Source organism: Aspergillus niger (assembly GCF_000002855.4).
Source record: "Aspergillus niger supercontig An09".
Lineage (NCBI taxonomy): Eukaryota > Fungi > Ascomycota > Eurotiomycetes > Eurotiales > Aspergillaceae > Aspergillus > Aspergillus niger.
Window position 1 is genome coordinate 200,564 of NT_166525.1, and position 27,111 is coordinate 227,674.

Sequence of the window (27,111 nt, forward strand, 5' to 3'; positions counted from 1 at the left end):
TCTCTGCAACTTGGAAAATCTCGCACGTGGAGAACAGGTGAGACGGTACTCGATCGCATAGGTGCTAGGTCATGGCTCCTGCATCAAGCTTGGGATGAGATCCCTATTGCCGATAGACTCGCCCTCATCCGTCGCCTATTGGTCCAGTCCCGGAAATAAGCATCTCCACGTGGGGGGCTTGCCTGTAAAATCGTAGAACAAGACATCCACCCTTCAAAGCATGTGGCTGAGACAATACCTGTGCCTGTCTGGTGTCTGATATCGTGTTTCGTTACCTGTGCATCAACATTCAGTAGAGAACCTATCCTAAGTCCCTGTTTGGCTGCTTCTCCACGCAATTGGGTAAGTGTAGAAATTGTCATAGAAAGCATCCCGTGTTGCCTTCGCACAAATGTCAGATTCGCCATCCTGCCAGCCTGCATTAGTCCATCCTCACTTCGCTTCGTGCTGACACCATCACTGCGGGATTTTTGTGGCCCAAAGAAGTCGAAATCCCTTTATCTCTGGTCTGTAACCTCGTGGGATAGCAAGCCGTGTTCGCGACCGACCGACGGGTGGAGGCGCCGTCCCAAGAAAACAAATGAATCGCTCTGAATAATCCCGCATACTTGGGGACCACACGCGGGAGAGCCCGCCAAGCTGCACCACCTCAAGCTCGACTCGAGTCGACTCGCCTCTCCTCCGTGGCGACAGTAAAATTTTGCGCGTTCTTTGTGCGTGGGAAGCGGACTTTCTTTCCCCGCGCTGTGATGAGTCTGCAGTCCAATGCCGGCGGGTCTCTTTCTAATGAAACTTCTCTCGGCGGATTTCTATGTGCGAAGTTGGGTAGGGCTTGAAAATTTTCGAGTTTCTTGCTCTTCGCTTGTTTACTGTGGAAGGCATGCTTCTTCACTTCTGTATCGGATACAATCACATCTTGCTAGATACGGTCTCTTTGGTTTAGTTGAGTTGCTCCAATAAGAGTCATGTTAAATTTGGATCTCTGTCAGTAGCCGTCACTTTGAACGAGGGCAACTGTACTATGGTATGAAGATTTATACCTTTATCACGCTGTTCGTCAGCCCACTCTGGAATTTGAGGGCCTGTCCATAATAATGAGGCTCCAAGCTACATAATGTTTTCCAAGAATGCAAGTGTCCGTGGAATGTTCACCACGATGTTCCTCCTCCCCTCATGAAGCTATGCATCCCTAGTTCTAATCCAATTTCTAGGGGGTTCTGTCCTTCACAAAGGTGACCTTTCTCGCTAGCCAACACCCGAACGTAACACCGACAACCTCGCCCTGTACATCCCGTTGAAATACAACTGTCCAGTTCCCCGGCGCTGGCGCATCCAAGCCTCGTGCACATGCGAGAAACCATATGTCATCTCCCAAGTATCGCATTAGCTCAGCCGGTCCGTGGCCTAGGAACCCCTTAAACGATCCGTATAGCATGCCACCGTCTCCGCTGCACTGGAATATAGAGTCGACTTCAGCACAGTGGTATTGGCCCACATAGTCCCCCTTGGTCGGCTGTTGACCCGCAGTAATCCGTTTAGCCTGAATATGACGGTTATCGTATTTGCGGTGGAGTAGGAGGGTATCGGAACACAGCGTGGCAGTTGCCAAGTCCGACCGGGCCTCACATCTCTCCGTGAGCTTCAGTGTCTCCTCGTCACCCGTATAGGTGAGAATGACTTCTCCTGGTCCACCAAGGCGAACTTCAACTACCAATTGTGCATCCGGGTCAAAGTAAAACCCCACCCAGTTTGCGACCGGCATGGAAAGCAGACCATGCTGTGCAGGGAGACTGTGAGCTTCCTGAAGGATATGCCCAGCTACCTCTGCGGCATCTATCTCATGATTTAGCATAACCACAACGGCTAATCGTTCTGACGGTACTTGGGTCCGGTGAAGGCGATATCCACGAATGGCCCCGCCATGGCCGATGGTCGTAGTTTGTCCGAACATTATATGTTCTAAGCCATATCCATACGCGGCTGGTGTACCATCATCGAATGACGGTTCTTTCGCGATTTCTCGATACACACTCCCCCGATCGGCCCACGCCTGGTCCAGATAACATTCGTACGCAATCATATCCTCCAGGCTAGCCACGACGCCGGCGTCACCAGACCACTGAGTCCGGTTGACGGCCGGTATATAGCCAAAGGATTCGTTGCCTTCGTATCCCACGCATGGCGCAGGCAACTCAGCGTTATCTGCGCAGAGGAATGCGGTTTTCATCCCAGCGGGCAAGAAGAGTCGTTCCGAGAGCAGTTTGCCGAGAGACGCTCCACTAACCTGCTCGACGATGCGAGCAAGGATATGGAAGTTGAGATTACAGTAAGAGAATTGTGTGCCTGGTTGGAAATGGAGGGACTTGGTCCTGTCAAGCGCTTTCTTGGCGTCTCCCGCCAGACTGAATTCCCCTTCTGGTTGTGTGCCCCAAAACATCGACATGGCCCAATAATCTCGAATACCCGATTGATTGTTGCAGAGGTGGTCGATTCGAAGACCGTTGCTGTCGATGAGTTCGGGAGAGACCAATTGGCGAAAGGCATCCGACAGCTGTTGGGGGATATTGCCTCGCTCCACCATCGCTGGTGTGGGGTTGCGCTCCAGATCCTTGAGAATCAAACACAACATCTGCTTCGTAATCGAGCAGATTGGCATCAGCGTTGAGGAAGTCATGGAGATCCGCTTCCGCAAATCCGCATATCCCCAGGTAAGTTTTCCAGCCAGTTCACCATCCTTGATGATGGCAACGGCTCCACCAGGACCACGATAACGCGAAGGGACCGCTTCAAGTATAGCTTGCATGTTCGGGAACGTCACTTGAAAAGCCAGGTTCAGTGTAAAAATAATTTCAGTGCAGGAGGGAGAAAAGCTTGCTTGTGCATAGACGGTGGTTCATCAAAGCATGCAGTTTAAACCTCACAAGCAATAACCATACAGATATTCGTTGAGATCCAGTGCTTGCTTCTTAAGAGATGATCCAGAAGGAAGTCGGGCACCCGTTCGGGAAACCGCCGGCTCTGGCCGCACCGCGCCCTTAACCCAAACGGGCATGGCTATGCGGTTGGTCATCTACTTGGCGAGAAAGAGAATAGTACAGACAGAGAGGATGCAGTCATGGGCAATTTCGGGAAGCAATTAAATTTCAAAATGGCTCAAATAAGATAAGCTACCATGGAAAGCTCATCGTGTCTTTTACAAGGTCCCTGCAGCCGAAGAAACTTGTCATAGGCACTCACTGTCTGGGGAAAGGAAGAACCATTAATTTACGACCGTCTGAACATCGTTAACATACTCGCCGTTCAAGGAGGAAAGGATGTGTACTGAAACCACGAAACAAACTCGATAGCAGCCAAGCCGATTCAGCAGTGCCACCCACCTCACCATCTTACTCGTGGTTCCACTGGCGCTCTCAGACATGAATAAACAACGAACAGCAGAACATCCCACCATGCTTGTGTTGCCATGAACATCAGTGCCCAGCTTGGCTGCTTCGGGCCAGTGAGAAGATATTTGTACCCCAGCCAAACCCCTATATGAGCCCCCGCTAGAACCAACTTTCCTACGGTGGATGCCCCGATGACGACTTTGCGTTGCATTCTTGGCCCGCCGGCTCCATCATACAGTATGAAAAGTAAGTACCCGACCCAGAAGCCGAGCGAGATGGTGAGGCATAGCGATGCGAAATACGGGAGTAACGAAGGCGGCTCGGCTGGTGACTAGACGAGATTGTTTGGTTATTTTCATGTTGATGGGAGCGAAGAACATACCGGCTCTGGGGGAGGGGCATAGCTTCGGTAAGCCCAGACGGTGGAGATGATCGCCGTTGTCATAAATGTGAGCCCACTCAAGGTTTGGATGACGGGAGCCGCTGGAATGATGAGGGAGGTCCGTCGACGGGCAGAATGACGTCTGACATGGGGACTGGCATCATGCTGAGTAGCAGAAGCATAAGATGGCAAGAGGGGCTCAGTTGACATAGCGGCTATCTGGACTTTTGCCCCATCCGCATATACTAGTAAATAGAGCGGATGGTACAGGAGCCGTGGTTTCTGTAGCAGAGTGGGGGAGACCAAGTGGAGATGCCCAGCAGCTGGCGATCATGTCACATGATGGGCCGGAGCCGGTGTTTGTTGCGTTTGCTGAACTGCAATGCTAAGTATACAATGAGGTACCTCATTATCTGTTGGAACGTAATCTCAGTAGATTACTAGTAGTCGAGGTCACGTGACCCGAACTCCGTAACTTCAACTGCTCCTCCGAGCGCGCCTAGATAGCGAAGAATCAAGCGTTTTCAACGACTTTAGTATTGATCTAAAACGTTGTTTTAATAGGTTATGAGCCCGGCTCTTCGCTCATGAGGCTAATTAGCAAAGATCTGAGCCACCATACACACGAAGCAAGCTGTAATTGCAACGGGGACATGCACCGCGATATCCCTATCTTAAAATATTAAAATATGTTGAAACGACGTTTTAGGTCAATACTGAAGTCGTTGAAAACGCTTGATTCTTCGCTATCTAGGCGCGCTCGGAGGAGCAGTTGAAGTTACGGAGTTCGGGTCACGTGACCTCGACTACTAGTAATCTACTGAGATTACGTTCCAACACGGCCCCCTAGGCGAGGGAGCGTTCGTAACGAGGCTCTAGGCATTGCCTAGATAGGAAGGAACGGCTATCTCAACCGGTGTTCCCTGGATGCAGGTTCGGGGAGGAGATGGGGGTCATTCCGAGGAGGTGCCTGAACGCTTTGAACGATTCGTTATCAAGCGGCTTGGTGAGGCCGTCCGCCGGGTTGGTGGTCCCTGGGATGTGTTGAATGGTGATAGCGTTCTTCGTGATCAGATCGGCTACGAATAGGTAACGATTATCGAGCCATCTAGTGGACCTGGTGTAGCCTCCGTGGTTCAGGATCCGTAGGGAGTTGGCGGCGTCGGTGTACAAGGGTATCCTGCCGTCAACGGAGGCCTTGAGGTCAAACGCTTCAACCAATTTCTTTATATACAAGGCTTCTTTGGCGGCGGAGTCAAACGCGCAGTATTCTGCTACCGTAGATGACGGTGCAACTAGCGATTGCTTCCTGGATGACCAGCTGATTGGGCCGCCAGCGTAGAAGATGACGTATCCCTCCGTTGATTTGCCGTCTTCGTGGTCAGCGTGGGCGGCATCTACGAAGACTTCGATGCCTTTGGTATGGTCAGTGGCGAGGGTGATCCCGTACGGGATGGACCTTTTCAGATATCTGTATACAATTTTCAATGCTTTAGCGTCGGCCGTAGTGGGAGTGTTCATGCGCCTTTGAAGTCTAAACGTTGCATGACGTATATCGGGGCGGGTCTTTGTGGTTAGCCAGTTCAAACGCCCTACAAGGCTTTGATATTCGGCTAGGTTGACGTTTTCGGTAGTCATATTCGAGCGATCTGACTTTTTGTAGGCAACGGTCATCGGAATGGCGGAGGGGGTGCAGGATCCTAGGTTCGCTGCATTGAGGCACTCCTCCACGTACGTTGGTTGGGATAGTGATATCGTGCCTGCTTGGTAGTCACGTTGAACGTTGCATCCTAGTAGAACCTTTGGTTCCCCCATTTCCTTCAGGCCAAATGCCTTGTTTAGGTGTTGTTTGACCTCGGCTAGGTCTTCCTTCCTGGGGCCAGCGATAGCGGAGTCGTCAACATAAATAATCAACCAGATATCACCCTTTTTGTATACGCAGGGATCCTCCCTCAGTGGTTCGAAACCGATTCTTTTAAGTGTTTCGTCAAACGTTTGGTGCCAGAGGTGGGCCGCCTGGCGGAGGCCGTAGAGGGCCATCTTTAATAGGCACACCTGATCCGGTGGTCCTTCATGGTATCCGGTAGGTTGTTTCATGAACACGCGTTTGCCCTGTATCTGCGCGTGTAGATAAGCAGATACTATATCACATTGTTCCCATTCAAGATCTTTTATAGCGACGTTCGTCATGAATAGCTTCAGGGCCGCTTCGCTGGCGACAGGAGCGAACGATTCGTCGTAATCGATGCCTGGTATCTGGCGGTTGCCGCAGACTACCCATCTAGCACGGAATTGGGTGACGAATCCGTCAGTGTTGACCTTGAGGTCGTACACCCACTTGCCTGGGATTGCGCGAGCGGTTGGAGGTCGGTTCACGATCTCGTAGGTGCCCATATTCTGTATCTTATCGATCTGTGTATCCATAGCATCTTTCCAGTATGGTGCCAGCGGGGACTTCATCGCTTCGCTGTAGGTGTTCGGAACGACCACTTCGTGTTGTTTGAGGTGGGGTAGGGTCACCCGGTCAACCGTGGCCAGTTGTTGGTAATCTGGCCATGTTGATGATTTGCCTTTAGTGGTCCTTGCGGAGCGCCTCAGTATGGGTTGTTCTTCTGGCTCAGTAGGGTCCGGCAGGCGGTAGTCCTGCGCGGCGTATTTCGTTGAGGATGCCTCGTATTCTGTGGCATTCTCGATCGAGCGTGTAGGTGGAGGCTCTGCGGAGGCAGATATGGTGTGGATTCTGCCTCGGATGACGTCTTCTTCAGGGTCCGGTTGCTCAATCAGGGCCCTCGTGTTATCTGATATATTGGTTGTTTGGTGCAGGAACGCGTTGTCTAACTTGAGCGCGGCACCTGGGCCAGCTGGTGTTGGTCCTTTAGGGTCAGGTTCGCGTGTAGGAACTCCACCGGGATCCTCCTTGTCATCCTTGTAGGTTCGATCTTCGTTGAATTTAACGTCTCGTGATCGTTTAATTTTATCAGATATAGGATCCCACACGTAGTAAACGTGTCCGTTGTCCCCATCGAAACCGACGAAGTATCCGACTTTTGCACGAGGTCCCATTTTCTGGGATGCGACTCGATCTTCCTGCGGGATGTGTTGGTAGGCACGACATCCGAATACGCGTAGGAAGTCTAGTGACGCGTTAGGATTCGGGAGGTTGTAGTGGGATCTGTATAGGAACACGGGGGTCTTCCTGACAGCGCTGTGGTAGGGGACGAGGCGATTCAGGATCTGCGCTGAGAGGCGTACAGCGTACGGCCAGAGGTGAGCAGGGAGGCCAGCATCTAGTATCATGACCCTGCTCATTCGGTTGAGCAAGCCGCCGTATCGTTCAGCTAGGCCGTTGGCTTCGGGTGTTCGAGGAGGTGATATTTTGATTTGAATGCCTCGCTCTGCATGATTCGCCCATTTCCTAAAGCGGTTGAACTCGCGGCCACCATCTAGGTGCCAGGTGGCCACGTATCGGCCGACCATATTCTTGTGTTCCATATTCATCCTGATCAGCTCGTCGGAGGCGTCATCTTTGTGTTTAAGCATGGCCGTCCTCACTAAGCGAGTAGCGTTGTTGACCATGAGTAGAAAGTAGTTGAATCCGCCATGACCAATCGGGGTCACCTTTTGGATGTCTGCATGCCAGAGCTGTGTTGGATCATTAGTCTTTGGGATTGGGTCCCTTGAAACGAGGCGTGTGGCCTTGCCTAGCGAGCATGCTTCGCACTCTAGGGTGTCCCTGTGTTCGAGTTCAATTTGATGATCCTTTGCAGTGGTAGCGATTCGGCGGAATCCTGCGTGCCCGTATCGCCGGTGCAAGAGTAGGGGGTCCACTGCCGCTAGCGCTAGGTCAGGGTCTTTTGTCCTGACGAAAAGCACGTTTTTCGATGCCTGCAGGTGGCCGACGATCTTGTCATCCCGGTCCCTGCGTAGGGTCAGGTCCTTAGTGGTAGCGTAGATGCCAAGGTCTGTACGTAGGCGGTTGGAAGAAAGGAGCCCGTAGGGTAGGTCCGGTTGGTGGTAGGCCTTGATCTTCAACACCGTATTTTGGCCGTTTGCAGCTAGGGTCAGGGTCAGATACCCTGCCGATTTTGCAACACCGATTCCCCCGTTCGAGGTGCCATATTGGTAGTATTCGTGGGGTTTCAATTGGTGGAGACCGCTTAGGGAAGCGCAGTCAGGTGTTAGATGCTGTGAGCTGCCTGTATCATATATCCAGCGTAGCGAGGTGTTCGTGGCGTTTGCAACGGCTAGGCCAGAAAAATTCAAAATATACGGGTTTTCGTCATCGGATCCTATTTCGCCTACCGCTGCATTTGATGCTTCGCTAGGCTTCGATCCTTTGAACCACCAGATGCCTTCTATACGAGGCCTATAATCCTCTGGCCGGAGGTCAGGATTCAAGCGCCAGCAGGTGGTTGCTCCATGGCCTAGTGTCTTACAGAAAGCGCAGCGTCCCTTAGTCATCTCTGGCTTCAAGTTTCGCATCTTTCTAGCGTGTTCCTCAGGGGTCGTTCCTTTCGGTGGGAATGTTGATTTCTTCCACTCTGAGGTCGTTGCAGTGCTTCCCGACTTGGTGGTGCTTCCAGTGTTCTTCGCTGGCGCAGCGAAAGAATATCTTTGCATTTGTTTATTACCTTGTTCGATTGCGGTCCTGCAGTAAACTAGAAACTCTTTCTCCTGGAGGGTGTCCGCAGCATTATCAGGCAAATTGCACTCCACTGTTGACACCCACGTTGGAAGGTCGGATTCCAGCTCTTTGAGCAGGTGTAGCAACCCGCAGTATGGTGATATCCCGACTTTCAACTCTTTAGCGAAGTTGTATGCGTGTTTGAACGCCTCCACGTATTGTTCAACGGTAGAGTAGTCGGATCGGCGTTTGTGGATGAGGTCGAAGTACGTTGTTTGGCAAAGCGTGTGGCCGTGGCCTAGGACGAGTGATTTGATGACTTCGTAGGCATCGTCCGCGTAGTCGTGCGCGTCAGGGGACGTCATCAGTGCCCTCTTTAGGGGGTCTGACAGCTGGCTAGCTAGCCAGGACTGGATGTTGATTGACAGGTGGTGCCATAGCCAGTAATTCGTGTGGTTTGTACTAGGATGGGATAGACCCTTGTCGATCATGTCTTGTAGACCGACGTTCTTCAGGATTTGACATATTTCAAAGCGCCACGTTGAGTAGTCTTCTCGCCCTTTCAACCTTTCAGATACGGGTTGAACGCCTTCTGGTAGCTTTACTGGAAGCCTATCTGCTTGTGTCTTTGGTTGTATGGCTACTGCCTCTGTATTCGAGACATGTTGTAAAGAGTGGTATCTGCCTGGTTGCGACATTCTGGGGTCTGCTTCCGGCGGTTGAATATTTTGATATTCGCGGTGTTTTGGTGTTTTGAGATAGGGGTATCGCGGTGCGTGTCCCCGTTGCAATTGCGGCTTGCTTCGTGTGTATGGTGGCTCAGATCTTTGCTGGTTAGCCTCACGAGCGAAGAGCCGGGCTCATAACCTGTTGAAACGACGTTTTAGGTCAATACTGAAGTCGTTGAAAACGCTTGATTCTTCGCTATCTAGGCGCGCTCGGAGGAGCAGTTGAAGTTACGGAGTTCGGGTCACGTGACCTCGACTACTAGTAATCTACTGAGATTACGTTCCAACAGTTTCTTCTGGATACTATGTTCAAGGCCGTTGACGTATGTCAAGTGATTCTCATCCAAGGAACATCTGCAGCGTCGCTTCCCTCTCTTCGAAATGCCTAACCTTGCTAGTAGACCCGGGTTATAAGCTACTATATGCTACTGTTAAGTACAGACACTCGAAGCATAGAGATGCAAACGGATTGGATAATAGCAGCTGGACAACTCCGTAGAGTCGGGCTTCTTCCGCTGCTGTGGGTCACCTCTTCTGCGTAAAGCAATATTTCGGATTATACAAGTCCTATAACCTGCTCGGAGAAATACCCAGAATCGCTTTCATATAGTTCGAATTAGTTAGTGCCTTTTGAAATAGATTGCAGACCTTTTAATCCGCCCAGTCAAGGGACACGAGGTATCTTATCTCGGGACGCTAGTGAAAAATCTATGAAACAACCCCTAATATTAGGGGTCATATCCTTACATAGGCCTTATTGTCACCCGTATGGTGAGCTGGTTATATAAAGACCCAACTCTCATGTCTCTCGGTTCGTGTGTATCCATCACCATCAACAAGTCTCTATTTCTCAAAATACCTACCTTCATCATGCTCTCCCGCATTGTGACTACCCTCACCTTCAATGCACTCCTTGGATTTTCCAGGGCTACCCTTCTCAATAGCACCGACTGCGCTGATATCCACTTCATGCTGGCCCGCGGCACGACTGAAGATTATCCGGGTACAACCTACACGATGGCGGAATTGGTTGCCGAGAACACCACTCTAAGCACCAATTACGAGAATATCATCTACCCCGCCGTCAGCGAGACAGAGTCGGACAGCTATTTCATTGGCCGTGCTGCAGTGGGCAGTCAGGTCAATAGATACGCAGCGGACTGTCCTAATTCGAGGATTGTTCTGATCTCCTACTCCCAAGGTGCTATGATTGTGGGAGACGCCCTTGCAGGCGGTGGTGGCGATTCGACGCTTGGGAACGCGACTCAACCCTTGGTTTCGGAGGACGTTTCGAAGCACAGTATGTTCTGCCAGCCGGCGTTCCCCGTTAACAGTATACTACGTGAGAGCCTTTGCAAAGTCTAACAATTATAACCAGTTGCTGCTAACGTCTACTACGGAAACCCGCGCCATGCACCCTACCAACCCTACAACATGGGCAACAACACTTGGAACGTTACAGGAGTGAGTTTCCTCTCGCCGACGTACTTTGAAGCTTCTCTCATCTAATGATCGCTGTTCTACAGAAATATCCTCGTCTCGATTATCAGATCAATTACCTGCACGATCGTTACCGCCATGTTACTGCGGATTGGTGCAATGATGGCGATGGAGTTTGCTCTCCTTCGGAGGGTGCTGATGCCCTGTCCCTTCACATGGCGTATGCAAACGACTATGATCCGATCGCGGCGGCATGGATTCTTGAGAAGCTCAGAGCGTAGGCTCTCAGAATGGAAGCAATATGGAGCGGATTGGATGAGGGTGTCGCTAGAGCTATTATATGCATTTCGCTCTCCGTAAATAGCCGCTATATTCTCATCAATAACAATGAAAGATTGATTTTGGGGCTTTGTGTACATCCTAAATAAATTAGGCCGACTTAAGCAGTTGAATGATTGATTACGGATCCGTCGACCAGATTTGCCACATAGCCTTGTCCCGTATAAAGCTTGGACTGTTCACAAAGGTACTCGGCAATAGTAATGATCTTCTCTTCCTCCAATCGTCTGCCGATCAATTGGAGTCCAATAGGCGCTCCGTGGTATATTTCCGCATTGTCTAAAGATGTCAGAGATAGTTCAAGACGGGTAGGACAAGGCTAATTTACAATCTTCGAAGATCTTCTGATCGAGTTCACTCAGGAATTCGGACCGTTCGGTCATGGACCGAAGATTCTTGTCAGCGCACGCAATAGGAAATACCAAACTCGTATAATCCAGAGTGTTGATGAATGTAGTGTACCCAGTATGACGGTACTTCCCGGGAATAACAGCTGCATGAGGTGCGGTTGGACAGATGACAGCATCAACTGGCTTTCCAGTCGTAGTCAAATTGGCGGTGCTGTTCCAGTAATCCATATATTTCTTTTGGTATTCTCTTTTCTGCACGTTGAGTGCCGCTACCTCTCTGGCGTTGAAGTGTTTGCCTGGTTCAACAGTACACTGCGGGATTTGTGCCTCTCCCGACAGGGCTATGTGGCTCAAAAGGTCTTCGCCACCATCCATATTGTAGATCTTGCTCTGTGACGAATCAGCGCGCTAGTTTAGACTATATATCCCACACATGGGCGTACGGCAATCTCTCTGCCTTCACGGCATAAGTCAGTATCCCACTCTATGACCTAAATGCTTGTCAGATTCTATGCAGGAAGGAAGATGATGTTTTGTGCTTACCTGATGGCCCAAGTCCCTCAGAATGCGTTCCACAAGATCTATAGCTACCTTTACAGACGGTTGGGGCTCGACAAGGCCATCATGACGCATGATACCAAATGACAGTCGGGAAGCTGTACTTTTTTTCTCCGAAATTAACTGTTTCGTCTTATTCTCAATATCATCCCTCCACGGCAAAGGCAAAGAGAGAGGATCATGCTGCCATGGTTCCTGGGAGAGGATAGCCTTGAAAAGTAACTTCAACCCCCCAATACTTGTCGCCAACGGGCCAATAACCGATAGAATGGTATTTTGTCCGTCGATGGAGTTCGCCGCACCTTCATACGGCATCCTTCCTGCAGATGGGCGAAGCCCAAAAAGTCCGTTAAAAGATGCTGGTATCCGGACACTACCGCCAATATCAGTGCCAAACCCGGCCGGTGAACCACGGAGGGCAATTAGGGCCCCTTCTCCACCAGAACTTCCACCACTCGACAAATTGCGATTCTTAGGATTCCATGTATAACCAATGATGTGGTTTGCTGTCTCTCCTGCCATGAGAGTGACAGGAACACTTGTCTTACAAAATAACACCGCTCCGAGGCTGCGAAGTTCCCGCACAAGCTCACTCTCCGCCACTCTGTGGCGAGGATCGTCTTTTTTGCCTTGATACGTTCCAATCCAGCCCACGTAGCCCATAGTTGTGTCGACTCCTTTGACGTGAAATTGGTCCTTCAAACTTACCGGGAGTCCATGCAACGGGCCTTTGGGTTTCCCTGTCGCTGCCAAATGCTCATCGAGTTCCTTAGCGACTTGAATGGCATCTTCAAAGAATATCTCATGTAGACAATTGACCTATACTTGAATCAACCATCACACCTCAGGTCATAATCTCTGTCATCTGGGTGACATACAAGCTGATGCGCAATAGCAGCCCTGTGGCAGAAGGCTTCGGTCACCTCCACTGCACTCCAATTTCCCGAGGTAGTTTGAGTTGTAATTGCAACAGCATCAGCTTCAGTAATCTCTATCTCACGAGGGGTCAAGTAGCCCTGGATGAATTCACCCGTGACATCAACGGGCAGCACTGCACGCTGAATTCTCCATTTCTGAGGAATCGCGTCCAGAATCGCCTGGCGTTTGGCCTGGGCCGCTTTCTGCCAGGATGACAATTCTGAATCCATCACGATTGGCTCGGTGAGCAGTTTTCACTGTTGGTCAGTTTGTATTCCCTGACGTTGTGATTCTCTATAAAGTGAGGGGTTGATGCAGGAGATACTACTGTGACACAATTGATTGACTCATTCACAATAGCGTTCGTATTCCCCTCATGAGGGGACCACATGCCACGTGATAATGGGCAGCTAGTATTGCCACGTGATTTTATTGTGGGTGCCGTTTCTTATCTGATCAGAGACATTGATAAGGATCTCCGCGTGGAACTTCTATTTTGGGCCAACATGACTTCATCTTCCTGGGCATGAATTCTCATTACCTAACTGTTGTCTTGGTTTTTCCAAATCATTACCTTGCTGTTTCTTGATTAAATCGATAGCTCTGTAATAGATCTATGTTACTCCTAGTAGTACACGAAAAGTGGCAAGTTTTGGTCGGGGCCACACCAACGGGAATACTTGGGGTATATATATAAATAGAGTTAAGAAACAAGCAGATGTACCTGCTAAATGATCGGGAAAAGGATACATTCAACACCGCCCGTGTCTGCTATCATTCATTATCTCGGTAGCCATCTACTAAATATACTGAAATAGTATCCAAAAGAGGAGTGAATCTAGAGCGGTTATTGGCGGTCAGTGGCGCTCCCACCGGACCGGATATCGGAGAATCGGCGAGTCGGAGAGAAAGGGTCACGGGGCGGGGTAACCTTGATAAGTTGATAAGAACCGCGGTTCCTGACGGATTCCTTTGCTCTTCTCCATCTGCCACCATTTCGACATGCCTTCAATCAAAGTTGCTGAGTACCTCTTCCGTCGGCTCAAAGACCTGGGCGTAGCTTCCGTCCACGGTGTGCCGGGCGATTTTAACCTCACTTTGCTCGACTATGTGGAGCCCGCCGGTTTGCGATGGGTCGGTAACGCGAACGAGCTAAACGCCGCCTACGCCGCCGACGGGTACGCCCGAATCAAAGGCATTGGCGCGGTTGTCACCACCTTCGGTGTTGGGGAGCTGTCTGCTGTGAACGCGATCGCTGGAGCCTACACTGAACGTGCGCCCGTCGTGCACATTGTGGGAACACCAGCCCGGGATTTGCAGGAGGGACGGAAATTGGTCCACCATACCTTCAATGATGGCGAATATGGGCGGTTTGCTAAGATCTACGAACACTTGACTACCGCTCAGGCCAGCCTGCGAGATCCACGAACCGCGCCTGCGCAGATCGACGAGGTACTGCGACAATGTCTCCTTCACAGCCGACCGGTCTATATCGAGGTGCCAATGGATATGGTGCACCAGTATGTGTCAGATGAAAGACTCGCGCTCGCCGTCAGCACACCCGACCCTGTTCCCTCCCAGACCCAAGATGATGTCGTGGTGCGAATTCTGGAACGTATATATGCAGCAAAGCAGCCGATCATTCTCGTCGATGGCGAAATCAGACCCATAGGAATCTTGGAAGAGGTCCAGAAGATCATCAATGCCACGAACTTCCCGACCTGGACGACCAATTTCGGCAAAGGCCTGGTGGATGATACACGGCCAAACTTCCATGGCATCTACCGCGGCAACTATGACCCCACTGAAGTGCAAGACTTCTACAATGGGGCAGACTTGGTGTTGTGTTTCGGGCCACACTTCAGCTCCACCAATTCCTACTTCTATCAGATTATTCCTAAGCCCGAAGTTGCTATTTTGTTCACCGATACCGAAGTTAAGTTTGGAACGGAGATCATTCGTGACATTCCCGCCAAGCTTACCACGTCTCGCCTCATCGAGACGATCGACCTCAACCGAATTCATCGCTATGACCCCTACCCCAGTTTGCCCCGTGACGAACTCGTTCCATTCTCCGAAGTAGAAGGAGATAAACCACTTTCCCAAGATAAACTGTGGCGAGTGTTTGCGAACTTCCTTCGCCCAGGCGACATCCTACTGGGAGAAACAGGCACGGCTGGATATGGTGTCCGCGAGATGGCGTTTCCCAAGCACACCCGCCTTTTCGCACCCGTGACCTGGCTATCTATCGGGTATATGCTACCAGGAGCACAGGGAGCCGCACTTGCGCAAGAAGAATTGATGGCATCAGACAACTACCACGGCATTAAAGATGCACGCACAGTCCTTCTCATCGGCGATGGCAGTTTTCAAATGACCGCGCAGGAATTATCAACAATCATTCGACTCAAGCTGAACGTCGTGGTCTTCCTCATCAACAACGACGGATACACGATCGAGCGCTGCATCCATGGCCGGAAACAGGGATACAACGATGTGTCGCGATGGAGATATCTACAGGCCCCCAGCTTCTTTGGAGCGAGTGAAGACACGTACACTGCCTCAGTTAGAACCTGGAAGGAGCTACAAGATGTTTTCTCGAATGATGTTGTCAGTAATGGGAAAGAGCTGCGGATGGTTGAGATAATGCTAGACCGTGAGGACGCTCCTATTGGACCTTTGTCGATGCTTATAGATCAGCAAAGACGTACCGGCGCTTAGGTAGAGTGGATACATGAAGATCAATACATGCACAAATGTCCAAGTTATTTTGGCAGTGGTATTATCGAAGAGGACAGTATCTAAACCCCTTCTTGTTCGCTACACATAAACTTGCCCATCATGCCCGCACATCTCATGACTGCAAAATCCACACGCCATTTTATTAGATACCCTTTGGTTCCCAAAATTCCAAATAGACCCTTGATATATCATAACCTCACCCACCACAGTACTGCACAACACCAGCCCTACCCAGACAACTCAGCTACATCCCTAGTAGAAGGCAACTCAGACACATTCCAAGACGAAGGCAGCTCCGATATCTCATTATCACCAAACGTTAACAACTCGATCCACTCCTCCTCACGCCCTGGAGCCTCCACAATGCCGTGATCGCAGCCGGTAGCTCAGTCTTTTCAAAAACACGCGAGGCAGTATTTTGCGGACATTGGGACTGAGATGAGACAGTTGCCGAATTTGCTGCTTTGGCAGTTGAAGATGGCGGTAGTTTGGTTAGTTGTGGCGTTGACGTTGAGGATGCTTGCGCCTGGTTGTTGAAGAGAGGGTCGTCGGGGGTGGTGTTCCTGGGACGGAGGATGATGAAGTAGGTTGTTGTTGCTGTTGGTGATGATGATGACGACGATGATGTTGAGATCGTTGACAACATTTTAAAAGGCCTAACCACTGTCCTCGGTGTGTTTTCTGTGGGAGGGCCCTTTTGGTGAATCTGGGGGACGTGGTAGACGCCTTCTCGGGGGTATGGTTGAGCCAGTGGGTGAAGAGATCCCGGAAGAGTCGCTGATTGTGTCAGCCATGTATTGGGCTAGGAGGATGGCCACGACAGCGAAGTGAAGCTTGTAAGCCCGAATCATTGTCGGTTTACTCTTGCTCCCCAAATTCTGTATACAAGGAGTCAATACTGAAGGAAGTTTCGAATAATGGACTTCACACGGTGCATTTTATAGTTCTTAGGGATACCTTGGTTATTCACTCCAGTTATACGTGCACCAGGAGGAACAGTCGTTAACACGGGGCCCTTGTGACTTCTATGCACCTGAAATTAACCGATGATATGGTACCGTGTTCACCTGAAGGATCAAATCACGCAAATGAGCATAATTTGTCTCCAGCCGAAATAAAAAGTGAATCTCCGCATACCAGAAAGTTTGCATGTCAGCTATCATAACCTGGAAGCCATGAAACGTTCGAGCTTAGCCAGACAACCATTTCCATTCGCAAGATGGGAGCAGGCAGGGACATCCTCAACATGCTGGTACAGCGCAGATAGCTTCGTGAATTCCTTCTCACATTCTGGACACTCATATCGCCAACCTCCATCTGTCTCAACAGTATATCTCCTGCTCTGATAGCACTCTTTTGCTAAATCATCAATCGTGTCTTCAGTAACCCCCGATTGACACGCCCCGGATTCCAGATGAATCAACATCCCGGAAAATGACTTGAAGTTGTGATAGCAGCCATAACATTCCAACGTCTTGGCTTGGTGCTTCTGCCGATGCTAGAAAGAAGAAAAGTATGAGAAACCTTCAAACAACAACCCTCATGTTAGTCAGCTTACCATTCTCAGATTGTTTTCATTGCTGAAATACTTGTCGCACACATCGCAAAGACAGTGGTCAGAGATATCATGACTTCGGAGACCTTCAGCAGACTCGAGGAAAATATTGCATTCGAGACAAGCATGATGATAACCCACTAGATGGTCTCGAAGATCTTGATTGGATTCAAAGTCTGTTGCTTCACGACAGGAACGACAAATATGATGTTTGTTGGATGCTTGAATATGTGCATTTTTCGAGGCCTCTGATATAAATACCCGACGACATCTCTCACACCATTCATGTCGTGTAGTCGCTCTGCAGTGGACGAAAAGTGCACCATCAGTCCTGAAATACCTGTCGCATATAGAACATATGTAGTCCTTACCATCGTATTCGAGATATGGACCCAAGTCACCCATATTTGTTAATGTGTGATTGTGCGTGTGTGAAGTGTAAGTCTGCAAAAAACGATAGTGAGTAGCCCGTAGAGATATGACAGACGGCTGAATCAAGAAGGGAGAGGTTTAAAGGTCGGTGCATTCACGGGCGGTTAATTCCAGACCTGTGAACTCGAGAAACCTTCGAGCCGCCGGGATCCGCCGACGATTCATCCTTTCAAGTTAATTTTGGATCCTTCTATCTCAGCCGGCGCTTAAACACATTCTCTGTGGAGACATTTGCAGTGGCTAGCTCATAGCTGTTGGAGTGACTGCCTTTGAGAAGTATAAGGGTGGCTAACCCATCTACTGATATTGTGATATCTTGGATAAGGTTAGACCATGTCTTGCACTCACAGATTCGACGCCTTAAGACTGAATATGTAAAGTATTGAACGTGACTAGTAGTACATGCGCTGGTGAATTGAGGGGGCTGACGTAGGTAAATAGATCCTCTAAAACATTCACGAAGAAATTCATAAAAGCAGTGTTTGTTGCACTTCGCAATTCTATCTATCTCGACAACTACCTACTATGAGCCATGATATGCTTCAACCTTGATGGGCATTTACATATATTGCGAACCTCTCACGCAGTGCTACTGCACATGCAACAAGCTCGGGGACGAAAGTGTATCAGTATATCCAAGAACCTAGGCAGAATGTACAAAAGTAACATCAGGATATGCTGCCGAAGGGCCACTCAGTAGATCTGACGTGCGCCCATAAGCAAAGTACTGCAACGCAGCAACGATGTACGAGACAATCACGTTCTTAGCGCGCAAAGCACCAATCGTCCCAATATAACTGGCCTGGACAATTTCTTTCAGTTCGTCAGAGATACTCAGGGAGTCGAGAAGCACCGGAAAGTCGGAAAAGGTATAGTGCTTAGACTGTGCGAGTCGTAGCTCCAATCTCCATCCTCGTAAATTCGACCAGAATGTTCCCCAACTAGGATCTGTTGCCGCTGTGTGGTTGGCATTACTGAAAAGCAGAAAAGGGCTGGACAGTCCTTTAGTGAGGACAGATCCCCAGAATGTACCATCTAAATTGATACCGCCGACAAATCGGTTGTCAACCAACATTGTCTGCGCTGCTGTTGCTCCGCCAAGGGAATGGCCAGTAATTGCGACTCGGTCGAGAGATAGTAGATGTGGATTTTCCAGTGACAAGGGGAATATGTCTCCGACTGCTGTCTCATTGCGAGTCTGATTGTAAACAAATATCATGTCTTGGACGCGAACGTTCATAGCCCAAGTGAACTGCGCATCTGTGGTGGTGTTTTCGAGAACGCCGATAACCGTACGGCCGTCGGGAAATTCCACAATGTTGGCATCATATGGATGATCGACGGAAATGACAGCAAATCCGTAACTGGCAATGTCTTGAAGCAGCGAGGTGTACACCAATCTTGATGTTCCCAGTGCTGGTGAGAATAGCACAATTGGATAGCTTCCGTTAATACTTGAAGGTGATGGCTGCTGCTGTGTCTGAATACGAAAGGATTCGAAAGTCCCTGCGGCTAGTCCAAGAGACTGGAAACTTTCATCCTCGTATGCTGCTGTTGCATTCGGTATGTAAGATTCAGAGAGCACACTTCCGCAATTGACGGGTGTAAAGGTCGTGACCATTAGAGCGCGTTTACCCCCTTTTAAATCGAATGGATTGGTACGAGCTTGATCGACCAGTTCACTCGCCTGGAGCGTGACGTCGCATGGTCCGGTGCCTGGAGGAAGGGGGACGATGGCTGCTCGACTGAGGCCGACAAATAGGAAAATAACGGTGTGTAGCAAAAGCCGAATCATTTTAGCAGTGTTGATGATCAAGGTAGATAAAGACTGCATAAGCATGAAGTTTCTTTATCAAGATGATCAGAGGCCAAACAGGCTGTATTTATAGTTGTCCTGTCGTAGACACCTGCTGACGATCGAATAACTTCACCTTCAATATCGAGTGCTTGGTTTGCCCCGTTGTGGAGCTCGAGGAGTCCCATGGTGGATGATTGGGCGTGTGATGTCCATGTTGCCCGATGAGAGGCTCCTTGACCGTCACCAACGGCGACGAGAAATCTACTATAGACGATAGCGTTAATATATCTCATCAAAACATTGTTCTTCTGTAACGTATTGTAACATAAGCCATCGATCATGTACTGGGAAGCCGCATGGTACTATAGGAATATATATTTTGAGCACTATGGCAAAAGCAAAATCTTCAAGGCTGAAGTACTATCAAATACCAGCTAGTTATCGCTCGGTAAGTAACCGAAGGGGTGTGGTAATAGTAAGCATCTCTGTTTCAAATTCCCAGTGGAAGCCGGATGGCATATGAGGCATTTTCATGATTCATTACGGGTCGCCTAAAGGATGGCCACGACCATTACCTCCAGTGTGCATTATGATTGGCACAGTAGTAGGAAATATATCCCTCATTGACGAAAGATATCTTGATTGTCAAAAGTGAACAGAAGAGCTGAATAAAGTTTGGTATACCTTATCCCCTGTCGATCCAAGACCCCCCAAACAGGCAGCTTCCTAGGGCTCCGATGACCATGTCTATACGGAATATTAGTGTGCATTTTATACATGATGTGCTTGAAGCTCTCAACGAGAACCTAATACATGTGTCTGAAATCCCCTGTTCCCTGTCATTCCCCAACTATATCGTGACTCTAATCTTGCATAGCTCCGTACATGAGATGTATGCGCGAATTTTTGTTCTGGAATGAGATCGGTGGAAGGCCCGAGCCAAGCTGACCCGATTTATCCGAGCGCTACCCCAAGATTGTACTAGCTTTGTAGTGGCCATTGAATTTCACTGCTATGACACCCCACAAAAAGCACCAATCGTGCTTTGGCATGGGCGATATCGCGTCTATAACATCGAAGTTAATTCATCTTTGAGTGATTTACGTCCACGCGTGACGTATTAGGGAGCCTCTATTCTTCAGGAGATTTGTTCGTCAGTCAATCCCGAGGTCGATTGGGGAAACATTATTTTACTAGAACCTTCGGGCAACCTGAGTCTATCATACAAGACACAGCGAAGCAGACTGTAGGCCAAGCTATTGAATTCTTCCTGCTGCTGGGCAGGAGTGCCTTCTTCAGAATCGTCCCTTTATCTTAAAGAATTTTAATGTAACCTTAAGTCAATATTGATGAATGTCAGCCATCAAGTGAGGAGTCATATGGCTGTGATTTGACGGCAACAGGAATTGTAATATTTCGGCTTATCACTATAGCTTCATCTCATCCGCTGCTTTATCGTTACATTTTTGTAAACTCAGTCTTACTGACCTTCTGCATACTTGGGCACCTCCTCTCCTTCACGCCAGAAATACTTTGCGCCCGGATGCGATTCCGGCAGTCTTGTCTGTCCCTTCTGCTCCGTCATATTCTCGCGCATCGTCCCGCCCTTCACAGCATACTCTTTGTGGAAGATGCCGCGTGCCTGCAGCTCCGGCACGAGATACTGGATAATATCATCGAAGGTCTCTGGAATGCTTGCATAGCTGAGATTGAATCCATCGACATCAGCAACTTCCACCCACCTCTCCAACTCGTCCGCGACTGTCTTGGGCCCGCCGATGATCTTGCATCCATTGCCGCCCATAATCAAAAAATCCGCAATGGTCTTCTTATTCCACTTCTTTCCCTCCATCCCCGGCACTGTACTGGCCCAGTGATTGACCATGCTCCGCACAGCCGGCTGCTCCACGAAACGGAAGTCCTGATCATCGCTGTACGTTGACAGATCATACCCAGACCAGCCTCCAAACAGCGCCAACGCGCCCTCGCGATCTCCATACTTAGCATACTCCTCGAACTTGGCATGCGCAGCCTCATCCGTCTCCGCGACGATAACCAGTACACCTGCGACAATCTTAATCCCAGCAGGATCCCGTCCCAATGCTTTCGCCTGCTCCCTCACACTATCGACACTAGGCCTGACCAACTCTGGCGTCTGCCCATTCAGAAAGATCGCCTCGGCATGTTTCGCCGCGAACGCCTTACCCGCCGACGACGTACCAGCCTGCAACAGAAACGGAGTCCTCTGCGGGCTCGGCTCACACAGATGCGGCCCGGGGACATTGAAATACTTCCCCTTGTGATGGATCTGCCTCACAGCCTTGGGATCCGCGTACCCTTTCACTCCATCGCGATCGGCGCCTTTATACACGGCTCCGTCGCGCCACGACCCTTCCCATAACTTATATGTGACATCGAGATACTCATCTGCAATGCGATAGCGCTCATCATGCTCAATCTGAGTATTCAATCCGAAGTTCCTCGCAGCGGACTCCAAGTACGACGTGACGATGTTCCATCCCACCCGACCATTGGATAAGTGGTCGACAGTGGAGAAGCGTCTCGCCATTGCGTACGGCGCGTCGTATGTCGTCGATGCGGTCACTCCAAAAGCGATTGTTTCGGTGGCTGCAGCCATAGCGGGAATACTGTACAGGGGATCATTGATAGGGAATTGCGCGCCAGCGGGGATAGTCGGGTCGAGGTTCGCGGGGCCCTTGTAGACATCATAGCCGCCGAGGACGTCGGCGAAAAATATGGCATGGAATTTGGCCGCCTCGAGCTTCTGTGCGACGCGGATCCAATTTTGGAGGGAGGTGTAGTTGTGACCTTGGTCTTTGGGGTAGCGATACAGACCTGGGTTCAGGTGGGAGGGGGATTGCATTGCGAAGGCATTGAGGATGAGTTGTTTTTTCTCGGCGGAGCCCATGGTTGCGATCGTTAATGAATTGAAAGTGACAATGTATTTTGAGTGAGGGGATGGTGAGGGACTCGAGGAATATGGTATTTATCTCAATGTTAGAAATGCCGGGGCGTTGATTTTTTAAATGTCACACAGTGGGTATCTGGTATTCTCATTGTGCAACATGCACTAATTTCCCCTGTGCAAGTATAGCCTGTGATAAGAATGCCCCTCATTAGTACTCGGACGAGAAGCTCTGACGGTGACTGTGATTTGCGGGTTGTATGCAAGGCCTGGTGGAAGACGTGCGATTGCCGCGTGATTGCGCCAGATGCGGTGGTGATGGTGCCAACAATAATTTCGGAAGTGAGGGGAAGGAGGGGTAGAGGGACCTCGTGTAACTCCTGTTCACGCTGTTAATCCTAGATAAGAGGATTTTGTAGGATAATCTCGCTTACTGAGGTTTCGATGATGTTGTCGGTTTTGGTGTTGGTTTTAGAGTCCATTATGCGGGTGTATAATGGTTCGGGAAAGTAGAATCGTTTGTAGCAGGGAAGAGGCCGCTTCAAGTCCGCATAGGAGATAGTCCAGGTATTTCTTCCTGTCCAAGGCGTTTTATTGAATATGTAGCATCATCATCTCCATTTTATGTACAATTAAAAGAAAAATGTCTAGAAGCAACAACCCATCTACTCCATATCAACAACAATCCTCTTCCCCGACACACTTCCCTTGCGCAACACCTCCAACGACTCATTGATACTCCCTAACCCGCCCTCATGTCGAACAACCTCCGGCAGTTGCAGCGCTTCCGTCTCGAGCAACGCTTCCAACCAAGAGACCATCTGCTCTCCCACGGTCGGCGACGTATGAAACAGCTTGATCGGAACAGTGTGATATACCAAGGCCTCATTTCTTTCCTTCGGTAGGCCTGTCAACCCAAGCAAATGGGAATGGGATCCATCCTCGCGGATAGTATCGTCGAGTGTGCGCTGTAGTAGAGTGGCCGTCTCCGCCCCGACAATGTCAACAGCATATCGGAGTTTACCCCCGGTGACTCCGCGTATGATATCTACAGCCCGTTCCGTATCTTGTCGATCAACAAGAACATCTGCACCGAGTTGATGAAGTCGTGAGCCGTGACGGGCGATGTCTGCTACACAGATGACGCGGAGGCCTGCAAGCTTGGCGAGTTGGAGCGTGATATATCCGGTTGTGGTGGAGGCTATGACAGTCAGCTACAATCGATATGTTAAATGCAGTGCAACCCACCACCCCAAATAGCAATCCATTCACCCTTATTGAGGCGCTCTTGTACTGCACTGGACGAAAAGCACTCCCCACGAATATCCGCCGGTATGTTATTGATATCAAGCTGAGTGACCGTATCCTGCAGGTTGGGCCCCGGGCATTGTAGACACTGTCTGAAATCAAGGCCGAGTGATACACCAAGTGCTAGAACTGAGGCAACAAAGGCGACTCCGAGCGATGCAGAGGCATGGACACAGGAGTTAGATGGTATACGTGCGGCGTTGAAGTGGGTGGCGACGGCGTATTCTTGAAAGGCTGCTTTCCTAATATCACGATAATCTGTTGATGGAACCAGCACCTTATCGCCGACACGAACCCGACTGTTCTCATTATTGACCCGAACAACTTCTCCTGCGAGATCACGACCGTTGATCCATGGTAGACTCGGAAGGCCGAAGTTGAAGGCTCTGGTGGTGTTAGCTGGGATCTGGCTGTCTCGACGGAACACTTACGGGCCCTTCCAGTCGACAGGGTTTAACCCGACTGCTTGGATCTGTAGAGGGTAGAAGTTAGCTACGAGAGTAAGCCACGATAAGATAGACCAGTACCTTAACTAAGATCTCATCCTTGTGGGTGATCTCCGGGATGGCATGATCAGTTACCAGGGTATATTGTTCACCCGCAGCATGGAGAAGCAGTGCACGCTGAGTCGTCTTCGGTGGTATGATCGAATCAGTGGGTGCCGATGGGGTAGAGGTATAAGTAGGGTCTGTTCGCTGCTCAAGTACAAACTCCCGGTGGTAGACCGCGGTGTACTTTTCCTCGACAGGTGCCGGCAGGGTATAAGTTGATATCGTCGTCATTATGGCTTTTCAGTTGATACTCTTCAGGTTCCTTTCAAAGACGACTGAATGTGAAAGGGTCACTTTTGGGCAGTTATAGATATGCATACCTACCCGGCCGAGAAATAACCACCCAGTAAGAGGGGTCTCTCGGACACGGGCCAGCAGATCCTTGATCAAGATAAGAGCCGTGGCAATCGTGCATTGCGCGCCATATGCCGGCTGGATTCGCGATCACTTGGCGGTTCAGGGCAGTTTGCGGCATTGCGAAGGGCGGGGTCGGGATGGCGTGATAAAGTTATGTACCGGATGGCATCATCGCAGGACTGCTCGAAGGACCAAAACTTATGGCAAAGAACATGCAAGTTTAAGAACAACACACTGATGCCAAAAAATGAGACCTGGTCCGTGGGTCTTTGGGATTTGTGTCGTGGTAAGTGTACGGGGCTTGCACAGGGGATCGCGGAAGTACTGCCTGCCTCAGCGTACATGCCCCTGACTGAAGATCGGCGAATCACAGCCTGCGCTGGCATCAGCTTTATCAGAAATGATGTGATACAGGAGACAAGGAACAGCGACCGCGACAATTTTGGAGCGAAACAATCGGTCGCTGGGTCGTATACAGTAGACAAGGTCGAAGTGGAGGTCAGGACGAGAATATTTGATAGCTCCAAGTTCCTTGTGACTGTTCATAAATTGCATCCTAATCACCTGTATATGCACAGGGTAGTAATCAAAGAGCCATTGACATATCCAGCATCTGATTGATCCTGTGAGACGCTACACGCCATGTCACCCTTGCTGGCTATCAGCAGGCACCTTTATCAACACACAAGCTGCGGTCGGAATGACGTGCCTGCCAGTAAATCGGTCATGATTTCCAAGCAATGTCAGCGTCTCCTCTCGGCGACGGATTGCCTTTATGAGGGCAAAGTCGCTTGACTATTAGCTGGTCAAATTTACTCTCATACTGCGCAATTTCCACGATGGCGTACAGTGAACGACAACCTCTATTGAGCGCACCCGGGGACTCCTCTTCGGATGACGTGCCTAGGGATACCCTGCCAACCACGGGACAGCGAAAACACCTTACCTGGATAAGCGCATATATCCTGGTAGTCTCGCGAGTCATTGGGAGCGGCATCTTCGCGACACCCGGAACCATCGTCAAATCTGCCGGCAGTGTCGGCTTATCGCTGTTGATATGGGCTGTTGGCACCGTCCTGGCAGCCTGCGCGCTGGCCGTGTCGATGGAATATGGTTGTATGCTGCCACGATCAGGTGGAGAGAAGGTAGTTCCACTGCCCCAGACATAGGCCAAACTAAGTCTATCTAGGTATACCTGGAGTATACCTATCCGCGTCCTCGGTTCCTTGCGTCGACCCTGATCGCAGTGCAAGCAGTTGTTCTGGGTTTCACGGCCAGCAACTGCATCGTCTTCTCCAAGTATACATTCTTCGCTTTCAATGTGGTGCCCACCGAGCTCCAACACAAAGCACTGGCAGTGGGATTGATGACGGCGGTAACAATCATTCACGGTTGCTTCCTTCGAACTGGCATCTGGATTCAGAACGCATTCGGCTGGGTAAAAATATTCCTCATCGGTGCCATTTCCCTGACGGGGATCTGGGTCATTTTGCTTCGCCCACAGGGTGGCACCGACGCTCTTGCCCCTGAACCAACCAGCGTTTTCTCGTGGGATACATTGTGGGAGGATTCTAACTGGAGCTGGAACCTGTTGTCGACGTCCTTATTCAAGGTGTTCTACTCGTACGCGGGATTGAACAACGTGAACAATGTCCTGGGAGAGGTAAACAATCCGATTCGGACGATCAAAACGGTATGCCCGGCAGCGCTCCTCACAGCTGGTGCTCTGTATTTTCTGGCCAATATTTCGTATTTCCTCGTGGTTCCGCTGGAGGATATCAAGAACAGCGGAGAACTAGTTGCTGGTCTGCTCTTCGAGCGGCTGTTTGGCAGCCACATTGGACGCACGCTGTTTCCGCTGGCCATCGCCATCTCCGCTGCTGGCAATGTTATGGTGGTGACTTACGCCCTGGTACGTTACTCTGACTTTTCAGTGAATTATGTCTAATTGAATAGGCCCGCGTAAACCAAGAGATCGCTCGGCAGGGGTTCCTTCCCTGGTCCCGCGTTCTGTCGTCCTCCAAGCCATTTGGTGCTCCCCTTGGGGGGCTGATCGTGCACTTTATACCCTCTTTGCTGGTTATTGCCCTTCCACCTCAAGGTGACGTGTATAATTTTATTCTCGACGTTGAGGGCTACCCAGGACAGGTATTCAGTCTTGCAGTTACAGTGGGTCTTCTGCTGCTGCGATACCGCGAACCGTCTCTCCCACGGCCCTTTAAGGCATGGCTACCTGCAGTATGGCTGCGAGTCGTAGTTTGTGTCGCTTTACTCTCTGCACCATTTTTCCCTCCAGCAGATGGCAAAAGCGATGTAAACTTCTTCTACGCGACATATGCGATCGTGGGAATGGGAGTGTACGTATATCCCTACCATCGATGGGCATGGCTAACTAAAGTAGGATTATCTTTGGAATACTCTACTGGTATATATGGACAGTGCTACTACCACGTTGGGGAGGATATAAGCTGGAGGAGGAAGATGAGGTGTTGGATGACGGGACGAAGATTACCAAGCTTGCGCGTTCGTATATTTGATCGGATCGTAGATCATGATTAGAAATCAAGCCACAACCACAGTTTCCATCATATTAATAATTTGGTATCATCACATGCAGCCCTGCGTGTCATGCCAGAAGTACATGAATTGATGATTGGATTTATCAGCGCGAGACGCAGCATCCTGGTCGGATGGCGTGCTTCTGACAAATGCCATAG

At 50.0% G+C, this 27,111-nt stretch overlaps 13 protein-coding genes across 13 annotated transcripts, besides 3 other annotated features; 3 read left to right on the top strand and 10 right to left on the bottom strand.

Moving 5' to 3' along the window:
* Positions 1-83: 83 nt before the first annotated feature.
* Positions 84-882, bottom strand: An09g00940 (hypothetical protein; the record flags this gene model as incomplete). The annotated part of the gene is made up of 4 exons (XM_059749570.1): positions 84-182; positions 276-416; positions 516-755; positions 871-882. The coding sequence occupies 4 exons, from the start codon at positions 880-882 to the stop codon at positions 84-86; spliced, it is 492 nt and encodes a 163-aa protein (XP_059605798.1).
* A 325-nt stretch (positions 883-1,207) lies between these two features.
* An09g00950 (uncharacterized protein) lies at positions 1,208-3,052 on the bottom strand (the record flags this gene model as incomplete). Its single annotated transcript, XM_001393378.3, has 2 exons — positions 1,208-2,870; positions 2,922-3,052. The coding sequence occupies 2 exons, from the start codon at positions 3,050-3,052 to the stop codon at positions 1,208-1,210; spliced, it is 1,794 nt and encodes a 597-aa protein (XP_001393415.3).
* A 308-nt stretch (positions 3,053-3,360) lies between these two features.
* On the bottom strand, positions 3,361-3,978 carry An09g00960 (hypothetical protein; the record flags this gene model as incomplete). The annotated part of the gene is given in 2 exon segments (XM_059749571.1): positions 3,361-3,717; positions 3,769-3,978. Coding segments are annotated over 2 exon segments (567 nt in total).
* A 478-nt stretch (positions 3,979-4,456) lies between these two features.
* Positions 4,457-4,607: a mobile genetic element (Title: probable transposon 160bp LTR (Tndm1-LTR) -Aspergillus niger).
* Position 4,608: 1 nt separating this feature from the next.
* Positions 4,609-9,250: a mobile genetic element (Title: probable transposon Tndm1 without LTR -Aspergillus niger).
* On the bottom strand, positions 4,678-9,090 carry An09g00980 (uncharacterized protein; the record flags this gene model as incomplete). Its single annotated transcript, XM_001393380.1, has 1 exon — positions 4,678-9,090. The coding sequence occupies one exon, from the start codon at positions 9,088-9,090 to the stop codon at positions 4,678-4,680; it is 4,413 nt and encodes a 1,470-aa protein (XP_001393417.1).
* A 10-nt stretch (positions 9,251-9,260) lies between the features above and the next one.
* Positions 9,261-9,409: a mobile genetic element (Title: probable transposon 160bp LTR (Tndm1-LTR) -Aspergillus niger).
* Positions 9,410-9,990: 581 nt separating this feature from the next.
* An09g01010 (uncharacterized protein) lies at positions 9,991-10,841 on the top strand (the record flags this gene model as incomplete). Its single annotated transcript, XM_001393381.1, has 3 exons — positions 9,991-10,420; positions 10,499-10,584; positions 10,647-10,841. 3 exons carry the CDS (start codon positions 9,991-9,993, stop codon positions 10,839-10,841), a joined length of 711 nt encoding a protein of 236 aa, XP_001393418.1.
* Positions 10,842-10,999: 158 nt separating this feature from the next.
* Positions 11,000-12,955, bottom strand: An09g01020 (uncharacterized protein; the record flags this gene model as incomplete). The annotated part of the gene is made up of 4 exons (XM_059749572.1): positions 11,000-11,178; positions 11,228-11,657; positions 11,793-12,626; positions 12,686-12,955. 4 exons carry the CDS (start codon positions 12,953-12,955, stop codon positions 11,000-11,002), a joined length of 1,713 nt encoding a protein of 570 aa, XP_059605800.1.
* A 772-nt stretch (positions 12,956-13,727) lies between these two features.
* An09g01030 (uncharacterized protein) lies at positions 13,728-15,446 on the top strand (the record flags this gene model as incomplete). The annotated part of the gene is made up of 1 exon (XM_001393383.1): positions 13,728-15,446. One exon carries the CDS (start codon positions 13,728-13,730, stop codon positions 15,444-15,446), a length of 1,719 nt encoding a protein of 572 aa, XP_001393420.1.
* Positions 15,447-15,545: 99 nt separating this feature from the next.
* On the bottom strand, positions 15,546-17,427 carry An09g01040 (uncharacterized protein; the record flags this gene model as incomplete). The annotated part of the gene is made up of 8 exons (XM_059749573.1): positions 15,546-15,585; positions 15,699-15,816; positions 15,894-16,064; positions 16,129-16,345; positions 16,396-16,492; positions 16,634-16,956; positions 17,026-17,204; positions 17,301-17,427. The coding sequence occupies 8 exons, from the start codon at positions 17,425-17,427 to the stop codon at positions 15,546-15,548; spliced, it is 1,272 nt and encodes a 423-aa protein (XP_059605801.1).
* A 670-nt stretch (positions 17,428-18,097) lies between these two features.
* An09g01050 (uncharacterized protein) lies at positions 18,098-19,294 on the bottom strand (the record flags this gene model as incomplete). Its single annotated transcript, XM_001393385.3, has 1 exon — positions 18,098-19,294. One exon carries the CDS (start codon positions 19,292-19,294, stop codon positions 18,098-18,100), a length of 1,197 nt encoding a protein of 398 aa, XP_001393422.3.
* Positions 19,295-19,792: 498 nt separating this feature from the next.
* On the bottom strand, positions 19,793-20,304 carry An09g01060 (hypothetical protein; the record flags this gene model as incomplete). Its single annotated transcript, XM_059749574.1, has 3 exons — positions 19,793-19,871; positions 19,937-20,044; positions 20,222-20,304. 3 exons carry the CDS (start codon positions 20,302-20,304, stop codon positions 19,793-19,795), a joined length of 270 nt encoding a protein of 89 aa, XP_059605802.1.
* A 428-nt stretch (positions 20,305-20,732) lies between these two features.
* An09g01070 (uncharacterized protein) lies at positions 20,733-22,181 on the bottom strand (the record flags this gene model as incomplete). Its single annotated transcript, XM_001393387.1, has 1 exon — positions 20,733-22,181. The coding sequence occupies one exon, from the start codon at positions 22,179-22,181 to the stop codon at positions 20,733-20,735; it is 1,449 nt and encodes a 482-aa protein (XP_001393424.1).
* A 662-nt stretch (positions 22,182-22,843) lies between these two features.
* On the bottom strand, positions 22,844-24,268 carry An09g01080 (uncharacterized protein; the record flags this gene model as incomplete). Its single annotated transcript, XM_059749575.1, has 3 exons — positions 22,844-23,379; positions 23,427-23,892; positions 24,014-24,268. 3 exons carry the CDS (start codon positions 24,266-24,268, stop codon positions 22,844-22,846), a joined length of 1,257 nt encoding a protein of 418 aa, XP_059605803.1.
* A 965-nt stretch (positions 24,269-25,233) lies between these two features.
* On the top strand, positions 25,234-26,953 carry An09g01090 (uncharacterized protein; the record flags this gene model as incomplete). Its single annotated transcript, XM_059749576.1, has 3 exons — positions 25,234-25,539; positions 25,584-26,306; positions 26,351-26,953. The coding sequence occupies 3 exons, from the start codon at positions 25,234-25,236 to the stop codon at positions 26,951-26,953; spliced, it is 1,632 nt and encodes a 543-aa protein (XP_059605804.1).
* Positions 26,954-27,111: the final 158 nt, after the last annotated feature.